Genomic DNA, 12,405 nt, shown 5'->3' on the forward strand with positions numbered 1-12,405 from the left:
TTCCAGGACATCCTGGTGTTAAAGCTGAGCTCTTGCTCCACGCTGAGCTGAAATCCTTCAGTTTTTTTGGGAGCAAAACCCTGACTGTGGCCCAGCGCTCCCTTCGGACAAAGCCATCCTTCTTCCCAACTTCTCAGCTCCAGTAGAGACAGGCTGCAAAATATTGGTGCCACTTTGGGATTAACCAGTACAAAGCCAGCTCTTGTCAATGTGGATATCCTTGGAGTCTGGGAAGTTGGATTTCCCAGGAATTCTGTGGCTGCCACATCCCTTGGCCCATCTTTGTGCTGTCCCTTCCTTTAAGAGGAATACAAAGGACTGATAGAAAATGCCAATAATAATACCTTGGAAATAAAAAGAATTTTTTTTTTTTTTATCCTGGCACAGCTCTTTTGCTAATTTTTTGTCCATCAATACACACATCTATACATATATTTGCATGTTGATAAGATATGCATACATGACACTAATTTTCTTTCATAGACAGAGGGAGTTAAAATAGATTAATTAAAAAATCCCCCTAAATTAATTTATATTTTTTATATTTATAAAAAATTTCCCTTCTAGGTTTGATAATATTTTCTATATTTATTTTTTATATTTATTGCCTCATGCAGGGAATGTGAGGCACTAACTGCAAAATTCCCACTACATTTGGAAACAAAAGAAATCCATTTTCGCCTTCATCGCTTGTTTGCCTTGCAATTCCGAAGAGTAGGAAATGCCATTAAATGCTAATATCCAAAGAATGCCATAGATTATCCTAATTATTCCTTATAATGAGCTCGGCAAGAGGAGAAACACCAAACAATGCAGTGAAACATTTTGTGCTCTTTCCAAAAAAATGAGAGTTTTGGAGCGTATTGAGTGAGACTCTGTAAATTGATGACACGGATCTCCGGGATGGCAAAGGAACACAATGACAAAGTTCCAGTTGGGACACGTGGATGCACAGTGGGGCATTCCCAAACCCTCTGATTTTTCACAGGGTGTTGCTGGTCCCTGGTTGTAGCACAAGCTGGGAAAGACTTGAGAAGTCAAGCAAATCCATAGGCAGGAAGTTTATCCCAGAATCCTTGAGGCTGGAAAAGACCTCCAAGACCGTGGAGTCCCAGAATCCTTGAGATTGGAAAAGATCTCCAAGACTTCGAGTCCCAGAATCCTTGAGATTGGAAAAGATCTCCAAGACTTCGAGTCCCAGAATCCTTGAGGTTGGAAAAGACCTCCAAGACATCGAGTCCCAGAATCCTTGAGGTTGGAAAAGACCTCCAAGACCATCGAGTCCATGCTGTGCCTGATCCCCACCAGAGCACCAAGTACCACATCCAGGAATTCCTTGGACACCTCCAGGGGTGGGCACTCCAAAACTCTGTGGGCATTTCTAAGGCCTGAGCACCCTTTCCATGGGGAAATTCCTCCTGGTGTCCATCTTGAGCTCCCCTGGCCCAGCCTGAGGCTGTTCCCTCTCCTCCTGTTCCTGTTCTCTGGGAGCAGAGCCCGACCCCCCCGGCTGTCCCCTCCTGTCAGGGAGTTGTGGGAAGTGAACAGGTGCCATATCCAGGATTCCATGGGAAATCCGTGGTGGGACCAATGACAAGGAGAGCTGAGAGGTTCAGGATGTGGGAAATGTGAGGATGGGCTTCATCCCCCCAAGCACACGGACAATGCAGATATTGCCATCAGAGATTTCTATAGAGTGACATCCCCATGGAATTTTGGAGAAGAGTCCAACTGACCTCGCTTCCATTCTTCCATTTTTATTTTAGGATGCTGACTTGTCTGCCTGGGTTGACTGCGTTGACTCAACCCAACCATAAATGCAGCCTGAGGTTCAGGCTGGACACCAGCAGGAATTTCCCCATGGAAAGGGTGGTCAGGCATGGGAAGGGGCTGCCCAGGGAGGTTTGGTGTCGCCATCACTGGAAGTGTCCAAGGAATTCCTGGATGTGGCACTCAGTGCTCTGGGCTGGGGACAAGGCTGGGATTGGGGACCCGCCAACCATTCCAAGGCGGGATGACTTTGGAATTCTTTTCCAACTCAATGATTCTGTCCGAGGTCCCTCTCATAGACAACACCTCCTCTTTGCAGATGAGCCCCACCACCCTTTCCTGTGGCTCCCTCCATTTTCTCTTCCAAAATGTTTTTTTTTTTCCATATGGGAGGGAGAAAAGTCGTGTGTTCCCCATCCATGGAGGTGTTGTGAGCCAAGTTGGAGGTACCTCGTGCTGGGATGGTCAGGAATGTTTCCACAGCCATAAACTCCAGGGGGTATCAGGGGAATGTAGATGGGAATCAAACCATCACCCTTGACTGCCATAGGAGCAGCTTTTCCTTAGCTCAGGAACTGGGAATCTCTCTGAACCAATGGACTGAGAACAGGAAAGGACGGGAAAGAAGCTGTGAAAGATGAGTAGGGTGGAAAACTCCCCAAAAGAGGGCGAGTGTTGAACAGAGGGGACAAAGACACGAATCCTGGAAAAACACTGCTCTGGGAATACTCACAAACTGCGATTTATCCGCTGGAGGTGCTTCCGTGATGGATTTCAAGTCCTCCTCGGAGATCCGCTCCATCTCCTCCAGGGCTGACCCGGAGTACAGGACTGCGTCCTTCACGAAGATGCTGACGGCCCTCAGCATGAAGGACACAAACAGGTGCATGTGGATGTAGTTCCTAGTGCAGTGCAAACGTCTGGAAGAGGAGAAGAAGGATTGGGAAGTTCAGCCCAGCTGCTGGATGGAGCCAGGGCCACTTCTGGCTCTGGAGAGCCCCAGCTCCTCCCACCGGCACCGTGTCCCCATGGGGAGCAGAGTGAGGGTCACAGCTCCCTGCTTTCCCATGGGGTTGGGAAATGGATTCATCTTCAGGGGTTTCAGGGAATCATGGAATAGTTTGGGATGGATGGGACTTCAAGCCCATCCAATCCCACCCACTGCCATGGGCAGGGACACCTCCCACTGTGCCAGGCTGCTCCAAGCCCCATCCAACCTGGCCTTGGGCACTGCCAGGGATCCAGGGGCAGCCACAGCTGCTCTGGGCACCCTGTGCCAGGGCCTTCCAACCCTGCCAGCCAGGAATTCCTTCCTAAAATCTGCTCTAACCCTGCGGTCTGGCAGCGGGAAGCCATTCTCGCTCTCCCATCCACTCCTGCCCTTGGATTCCAGAGGCTCCAGAACTTGGGGCCACTGGAAACCTCGCAGAACTTCCTGTAAACCATTAAATTTTTTTGCCCAGCTCATTTTAGGAGCAACTCCAGCAGTAACTCGGGTGTGCTGGGCTGGTCTCCCTCTTGTCCTGCTGTAAATGTCATCCTTGGGAGCAGTTTGTGGGCTCCACCCCAGCAATGGCAGCAGTGACCCCACAAATCCCAGCTGTAAAGCGCTTTAAGGTCCTTTTTGGAGGAAAAGCTTTTTTTGGGGGATGGTGAGAGGTGAATGGGTCAGAACCAAGAAGAAGGGGTGTATTTTGGAATCAGGATTTTGGGAAGAAGGAAATGACCTCTTGGGGTCCCCTCTGGAGCTCTGGTGCCGTGCCTGGATTTATGAATGGATTTATATTCCTCTTAAATCCCAATGATCTGCACTAATTAAAGGCTGTGTTTTTATCCCTTTTGCAGGATGTTACGACAACAACACCAGTTGTGTTCGCTGCGTCTTTATAATCCAAATTACACCAAGCGGAACTGATGAGGTTTATTAAATGAGGATTGGCTTTGTTCCCTGCATTTGAAAGGGAGTCGATGAATCTCTGGATTATCGAGGATAAAATCTGGCTTGTTCCCTGCTGCTGCTCTGATCCTTGGGATAAAGATGCTCCAGCACAGCTGCCCAGGTCGTCTGGGCTGGAAATGAAGTGGGACAAAGATACGGATAAAGAAAAACCAGGAATTCTCTTGCACACGTGGACATGGAATATTTGAACAACCATGCCAGTGTCCAGTGGGAAATGAAGTGGAAGGAAAAGGTCTGGAGAACTGGAGTGTGGTGTTGGGATGGGGTCTGCAGTCCCCTTTGGATCGGGTCTGCTGTGGATTTGGGATTTGCTGTCCAAGCAAACCCCCCTGACACCTTTTCTGTCAGCTGAGAGCTCTGAGCACTTTCAGAGCCCAAAGCCACACATTTCATTCCCAGTGTTCCATGTCCAGGGCTTGGCTCAAGCTTCCCAAAAACCTCTGCAGACACCACGTGGCTGTTTTGGCCACCACCAGCTCTTCTCCAGGTCCTGCTGTTTTTTTAGGAGAAGACAGGAGCAGACATGGAAGGGAAGCAAACCTGGGGCTCAGGGTTTGGGGTCATCCTGCTCTATGGGGTCACCAGACAGAACATTCCCAAAGGACGAATCCCTGGATACGGGTGACACCTTTCATCCCTCCCATCCCATGCTGTCTGTGCTAGCAAGAATCCCAGAATCCCAGAATGGTTTGGGCTGGAAGGGACCTTAAATATCATCCCATTCCAACCCCGACACCTTCCACTATCCCAGGCTGCTCCAAGCCCTGTCCAACCTGGCCTTGGACACTTCCAGGGATGGAAGCTGCAACACTGGATTGAGGAATGGATAATGAGGGTTCAAAGTGGCATTTTGGGGTCTAAATCCCTTGGCAGGGATGGTGGGAAGGGAAGGGACACAATGGAGTCAGGAGGGTCAGTTTTGGAGCCCTGGGAAGAGCAGCAGTGTGGGGAGATGGGAGGAATCAGCCTGGGAGTTTTCCATCCTTTTCAACTGGGTTTTCCTTCACGAACATTTGGATTTAGAGTGGGATTTCCCTCAGGAAATCTTATTTCTCTGCAAATCAGCCATCTAAAGCTAAGCCAGTCGCCTGCAGGGACAACAAGGACAGAAAATCCTGGACAATCTTCCAAGGGATTCCTGGAGACGCCCCTCTTCCCATTTGCTACAAAGAGGGCCTGGAAAACTCCACCTGAGGGAAGTGGAAGGAGTTCCAACATCCCACCCACCGACCCCCAGGAAGTTTGCCCTAAGTTAGCCTAACACAGCCCAAATCACAGATGCCACCACCACTGGTGGCTTCCTGAACTGTGCCACCCCAGTTTTACCCTTCCGGAAAAACCCGCGGCTTTTCCGGTGTCGCTTAGGTAAAAACAGAGCCGCCTACCTGAAGTATCCCAGGATAAGGACAGCAACTGTGAGGGATCCCAGGGAGATGGAGTATCCAACAGTATAAATCAAATAGAGGCGATCAAAGACCTCCTGCAGCAGAAATGATGGAGAAAACAGCGTCACACCGGGAACGCGGCCCTCCTGCACCACACAACCCTGGCAGCACGCAGAGCCCAGATCCTCCGGCAATCCCGCCTTTTTGGGAGCTTTGGGAAGTGGGGTTGGTGTTCCCTGAGGTGGGGAGGTGGGATTTTCCCAAGGGATTTACGATGGAGTGGGGTTAATCCCGTACCTGGGAGTTACTCGACATTTTCATCCCAAAGGAACCCAAAGCGCTTTACAAACTCCTGACCCAGTTCAGGGATCACTTGGGAATTTTCACCTGGACAAAATGCCTGCTGAGCTGGGAATTTTGCAAGGGGTTAACGATGGAGTGGGGTTAATCCCATGCCTGGGAATTTCGCAGCGTTTCATCCCAAAGGAACCCAAAGCACTTTACAAACTCCTGACCCAATTCAGGGATCACTTGGGAAATTTCGCCTGGACAAAAATGCCTGCTGGGCTGGGAATTTTGCTGGAATTGCACAATTTAGCCGTTGCTGGATGACTGATGTCCAGCCTGGGGGAGCAGAACCCACACCAGAAAACACGGGAAGGAAATACTTTGGCTATGGGATATGAGGAAAAAAATCACCTGCGTTTATTTTTCCCTTTTTTAAATCCCAAGCAGCCTCTGCCTGTGGTTATCCAATCCAGACACAACCTGAGCTTGCCAAAATGCCATTGGAAAAGGTCCTGTCACAGGAGAGTTCCTAATAATTAATCCTTTAGGATGTTTTAGGTTGCTATTTTCTAAAGCTGGCCTTGAAACCCTGAGGTTTCCATTAAATATCGGGTTCTTTTCCTTGATCCTGCAGCTGAACTCAGGGATTCCTGGAAAGGGTTAAAATGCCTGCCCACCCTCTCCTCTCCTGCCTGTCCTGCCTTTCCCAGACTGATTTTAGCCAAAAAATCCCAAAAAAGCCAACCAGTTCAGCATCTTTCTCCTCATTCCCTCCTTTCCCTCGCCCTGCCCACGGGGCTGAAATAACGTCAGGAATGCTGGGCTCTGAATGACAGCTCTGATTGGGATTTGAGGCTTGGAACGCTGTCCTGGAATGCCAAACCTCAGCCCTATTACATCAGAATCCGCAGATTTGGGAATGTTTCTCTGCGGTTTGCACTGGAGGAGCGAAGCCCTTGCCAATATTAATTTACTGAGTGTGTCTGTGCGTATTTATGGGATATTTTTATAGATTTTTATAGATCTGTCTGTGCAGGCAGCAGGCCCTGAAAAGCCAAGAAGAAGAGATTTCAAAGCTTTCAGGGAAAAATATCCTTGCGTGATTTCCCTGCTGCCAAGCTGGAATCCTCTTGGAGCTGGAAAACATTTGCCTCCATAGTAAAAAATTAAATAATAATAATTAATAATAGTAGTAGTAATAATCTCACTCCAAGGTTGGAATTTTCAGTAAAACAAAAGTTGTGAGGCCTTAACAAAACATCCCTGAGCCCCATTCACAAATTTCGCTGGGAAGATCCACGTTCCTATGGGCGGGAGTGTCCTTGGGAAGAGCCTCTGGATTGGCAGGAGGTTTTGGAAAGTCGAGTGCTCTGACTGACCACAGGGCCTCTCTTTGAAAGGAGGTTGAGCACCAAGAGCCAAGACACAGAAAGCCTCTCCTGGAGCCCTCCTTGGAGGAGGAGGTTCCCCCAAATCCTCCCTGGAGTCACTCTGGAAAGCCCTTGGGAAATGGAGATTTCTTGGAGGGGGGACTCAGATCCTTGGGGAAACCCTTTGGAGCAGAAAATTGAGGTTCTCCACTTCCACTTGTCCCTCACTTGGAGCTCAGGACTGGTAGTTCCCAGGAGCTTTTCCTCCCTGGATTTACCCATGAGGGGACAAAACCTCCAAAGGAGTTCCGTGTATCCCAAGGGAGGTCCTGACTCCATGAAAACCGCAACGAACAACCAGGAAAGATCCTCCAGGCAGGAAAATATCGAATGGTCTGCCAGCTGCAACGACCATCTCCATGGTCTGAGGAGCGTCCTTAGGGAGCTGCGATGGATGGGAAGTTAAATAATTCCCAGGAAACCACAAACCATTAATCCATGATGGCCAAGCCATGGACACAACCTGGAGATCCAACGCTCCAGGAAGTTCCCACCTGAAGTCTCCTGGAAGTCCACCCTGAGGAGAAACTGACCATCCCTGGTCATCCCTTGCTGGAAGAGGCCAAACCTGCCTTTGCCAGATCCTGGTCTATAAAGTGTGGTAACTAAACCAATGGGGTTCCATTTAATTATAATTTAATTTATTAAATTATTAAATTATTATTAATTATTATTTAATTTATAATTAATCAGAATATTCAGGGCTTTGAGCAACCTGGGCTGGTGGAGGTGTCCCTGCCCGTGACACAGATTTGGAACTGGCTGGACTTCAAGGTCTCTTCCAACCCCAATCAATTCAGGATTCCAGGATTCCATGAATTAGATTCCTCCAGGAACCCTCCACTCTTTCAACTGTTGCCATGTGTGCAAAAGGGAAAGGAAAACCAGACGGAGGAGGAATTTTCTGGTGGCAAATCCTACCCTGAGTTTCATGGAGCTGTGCCCTGTATCCAAATTTTTCCTTTTGTCCTTTTCATTCCCCTTTAGCAAGACACCAGGAGCAGTGGGGCTGTGAAGCTGGCAGGGATACGGTGTTTTTTGAGGAATTTTTGAGCCTGTGAAGGGTGGGATCAGCAGCACAGGGAAGCATAAATTAGGATTTTCCAGGTGGAATTTCTGCGAAGTTTCTCCAAGCTGCTGATTCCGATGTCGTTAAGGACAGGTTTGGAATCGGGGGTTTGCTGCTTTGAGTGATAAACAAAGCCAGAAAATCTCTGTCCTTGCTTTTCTTGTTTTTTTTTTTTTTTTTTTTTTTTTTTTTTTTAAAGAGGAAAATGGGACTAAATAAAAAGCTAAATGGGATATTCACAAAATGGGATATTCACAAAAGGCACAGAACAGGCACTGATTTCCAAAGCCTCAGGGAAAACTTTGAGTGTTGATGATCCTGTTCCTGCAGGACACTGTTCCCCTCATCCCCAGAGATTCCAGGCTCTTAAATCCTCCCAATCTGGAGCGTGACTGGGATCAGCTCTCACAAAAGATTCCCAATTTAGCCTCAGACACTCCAGTTTACTCTCAGACACCCCAATTTAGACACACATGTCCATAAAAATAATCTTTAAGTTCCTTTTCAACCCAAACCATTCCAGGATTCTTGGATTCTATTTCCAGGAACGCACCAGACCAAATCCATAGGCATGGAATGAGAATGGCACCTCGGGGTTAATTGAAATTATAAACCAAACATCTCTCAGATAATTTTTTTTTATTCCTCCACAGACTTTAAAACCTCTGCCCGTGTCCTGCTGCAAATGCCTGACACTTTGCTGACATTCCTTTGTGGAAATTCGGGATAAAACAATCCAAACCCGTTCCTGTGCCGTCACTTTGAGGCTCCACAAAGTTGTTTGCTTTTCCCAGGACCCCGGGGAGCTCCAGGACTGCTGCTTGGAACAATGGGGTTTAGATAAAGCAGCCCTGCAACACGCTGGGCCCTTCCCATTGTGTTTGGAAGGGGATGGATTCTCCAGGCCCCTCCGAATTTCCAGGAAGCCGTAAAACCCTCACGCTACCAACAAGCAGATGAAGACAGGATTGGGGTTGGATCTGAGGATGGATGGCCCATCCTGCTGGTGGTGGTTCCCAAGCTGAGCCAACCTCCCAAGTTGCTGGCTCTGACTCTCCTTCCCCAGGATTTTGGGAGGTGGAGATCCCATTCACCCTTCAGCTGGGCGAAGGGAATTCACCCTTTCCAAGGAATTCACCCTTGGGAAGAGGATGGGTTTGAGCTGCTTTAAAAAAAAAAACAGCTGTGTTTGGCATCCCTGTTCTTTTGGGGGAGATGGGAAATGAGGGGAATTCCTGGGAATGCCATTGCTGCTGCCACTGTTAGAAAAAGTGACTGGGAAAATGACCCTGCTGCTATTGGCTGGATGTGTGGAAGGTAAGGGATCCACAGTCTGTGAACTGTATGGAATTCGGGGAGAAATGGGCTAAAAAGCTGCCCGAGGTTCATCACTTGTCATTTGTGCTGCATTTTTTCCCAAAGATTCAGGAGCTCCAGGAATGCAGGTCAGCCTCCCTCCTGGCTTTAAGGGAATTCAGGGAACAAAGGAGAAGGGCCAGGCCAAAAGTCCTTTTAACTCTGCTCCCTGTCTCCTTGATGGCCAGGAAGGGGTGCTTAGGGAAGAGTGTGGGAACAGAACAAATCCACAATAAATACGAGCTGCTGAAACAAATCCAGAGGAGGTCACAGAGCTGCTCCAGGGCTGGAGCCCCTCTGCTCTGGAGCCAGGCTGGGAGAGCTGGGAATGTTTCCCTGGAGAGGAGAAGCTCCAGGGAGAGCTCAGAGCCCCTTGCAGGGCCTGAAGGGGCTCCAGGAGAGCTGGAGAGGGACTGGGGACAAGGCCTGGAGGGACAGGATGAGGGGATTGGGTTCAAATTGAAAGAAAGTTGATTTAGATGGGATACTGGGAAGGAATTCCTGGCTGGGAGGGTGGGGAGGCATGGGAATGGAATTCCTTGAGTGGATCCCTGGCAGTGTCCAAGGCCAGGCTGGACTGTTCCAGGAGCAGCCTGGGACAATGCAGGTGTCCCTGCCATGAGGGACAAGACCACCCAGTGCCAGCCCTGCCATGGCAGGGACACCTCCCACCATCCCAGGCTGTTCCAAGCCCTGTCCAGCCTGGCCTTGGGCACTCCCAGCTGATTGTTCACTCCCTCTTCAATGTTATCTGGAAGGAATTTGAGGGAACACTTCCCTGGATTGCTTCACCCTACCTGACTAAAGGAGGAATCAGCCTCCAGGGCTGTCAATTCCCATCCTCCAGTGGTAATTTTCCCTGAGGAAGCAGCCCAGGAGCAGTTGCTCCCCGGGCAGTTACGAGCTGTTAATTCTGCAGGCTCCGATGGCTTTAACACACTTTGCTCTTTGCAGAGAGCGGTTTCCGAGCTGCTCTGTGTGAAATAATCCCCATTTATTCGGGGCGGGACACCAGCTTGCTCTGGGGCCCTCTGTTTGCCGCTTGGGCCAATCTTAAAATTATCCCAGCATGGCTAAAATGGGAAAACTCCCCACCTAAACAAACATCCCTGGCTGGAGATGTGCGCACGCACGTGGTGTTTATTTAGGTGTGGATATCTCCAGCTATCTATAGGTTCAGGCCTGTTTTCCAGAGATAGCCAGCAAATCCATATATTTATAGCCATAGACAGTTGGTTTGTGGTTTTTTTTTTTTTTTTTTTTTTTTTTTTCCTAAAAGCCCAGTTTCTTAAAATTCCCTCTGGTTGCATCTGCTCGGAGTCAGCCACAATCTCCTGGCAAAACGTTGGGTAAATGCAGCTGTTGGTGGTGACGCAGAGATGCTGCTCCCCAGGGAGGGAAATAATAATAGAAAACCATCTCTCGCTCAAGACAACGGCTCAATGTGGCCAAATTCCCCTGTTCTGACATCTCTGGACATATTTACTCCATGGAAAAGAGATATCAAAGGAAGGTTTATTAATCCCAGGGCTGCAGTGCCACGTTTATGTGTGACAAGAGGCCTTGTGTGCTCTGCATGCTAAAGGCATTGGCACACTGAGGGAAAAAGTGCATTTTTCCCCCTTTTCTTTTATTACCAGAGTGGTTTTCATACCCCAAGGTCTAAGAAACCTGAGTGGATGCACAGATAGTGCTTCATCTGTCACCAGAATTCAGCCACTTCTGTGATAAAATCAGGGAATTGCGTGACAAGGCACAGAATCGCTGAGGGCAGGGCAGGGATGAGGAGAGGACCTCTTACAAATGCAAGGCTAATAATAATAATAATAATAATAATAATAATAATAATAATATTAAAATAAATAAAGAGATGATGTTGAAAATCTACTCCACGAAGTAAAGAAATCAAAGGAAGGTTTATTAATCCCAGGGCTGCAGTGCCACGTTTATGTGTGACAAGAGGCCTTGTGTGCTCTCCGTGCTAAAGGCATTGGCACACTGAGGGAAAAAGTGCATTTTTCCCCCTTTTCTTTTATTTCCAGAGTGGTTTTCATACCCCAAGGTCCAAGAAACCTGACTGGATGCACTTTATTTGCCACAATAATTCAGCCACCTCTGTGATAAAATCAGGGAACTCTGTGACAAGGCACAGAATCGCTGAGGTGAGGCCACGCCTGAGGAAGAGACCTCTTGCAAATATAAAGTTAATGATAAGAATAAAAATTGATAAATAGATGTCATTAAAAAGCACTTGTTGATCAAGATATCATTTCAAAGCTGGCAGAAACATCAATTTTTCCTGTGTTCTTTGCCCTGGGTAAGCACCACTTAAGTAAGACCAGCCTGGTCATTTAATCTGAACAGTGATGATGGCTTAATTCGTCTTAATATTAAACATTATTCCATTCACCTTTGTAGCTGTGACAGAAAATTCCTGGCAAAAGATGCCTCAGCTTTGGCTACAGCATAATGAGGATGAGGATTTTGGGGAGGGTTATTAAAGCAGCTCCTTGAGGGAGAGTTTATGAGGAGGAGTAATTTTCCAAGAGGTTGAGAATAAAAACGAGGTGACACCTCCTGTAAATGTCTCTGCTGGGAAGCACAGCCTGAGTCCCCTGTGCTGTGAGCCCTGTTGTTGGAACCCTGGCTGCTGAGAATTCCAGACTTTCTGTGCTGCCAGGCACTGACCCCCAGGAGAACACTGCATTGACCTGAGGCCGTGGAGAAGCTTCCAAAATGGAATGACAGAACTGGGATTGTGGGGGTGGAGTTTGGATAGAAGTGTGTGATATCACAGGCTGGGAAACTCAGAGTTTAAGGGTTTAGAATACAGGAATAGATAGAAAGCAAGATGGAGGTTTTGGGGCAGAGGCTGCTCCTTCTTAACCTTCTCCTCCATGGGTTTGGGAGGTTTTGTGTAATTGGATAAAAAAGTCCCCATTGCAGGCACGGGTGGTTGGTTATTGGGTTAAAAGTGAAAATAATTCAGGTGTCATTTCCCAATGGGACAGTTGATCCTTGAAAGGCCTTGCAGAGAGAGAGATGGGGCTCCATTTTTAGTTTGTTGCAGTGAAGGGCTGCAGAACTCAGGGTTTGTGAGGCTGTGACAGAGATAAGAACTGATAAACATCCGAGTCCCAACAAGAA

The 12,405-nt window shown here is 48.1% G+C and overlaps 1 protein-coding gene across 1 annotated transcript in view; it reads right to left on the reverse strand.

The window, feature by feature from the left end:
* The window catches only part of PTH1R (parathyroid hormone 1 receptor), a 95,083-nt gene that overhangs the window by 24,941 nt on the left and 57,737 nt on the right, over nt 1-12,405 (reverse strand). The window contains exons 5-6 of the mRNA XM_053950985.1: nt 5,116-5,210; nt 2,504-2,690 (exon numbers count right to left, since the gene is read on the reverse strand). Coding sequence (XP_053806960.1) covers nt 2,504-2,690; nt 5,116-5,210 — 282 coding nt within the window. The remainder of the gene's footprint in view (nt 1-2,503; nt 2,691-5,115; nt 5,211-12,405) is intronic.

Source organism: Vidua chalybeata, chromosome 1, assembly GCF_026979565.1.
Source record: "Vidua chalybeata isolate OUT-0048 chromosome 1, bVidCha1 merged haplotype, whole genome shotgun sequence".
NCBI classification, from domain to species: domain Eukaryota; kingdom Metazoa; phylum Chordata; class Aves; order Passeriformes; family Viduidae; genus Vidua; species Vidua chalybeata.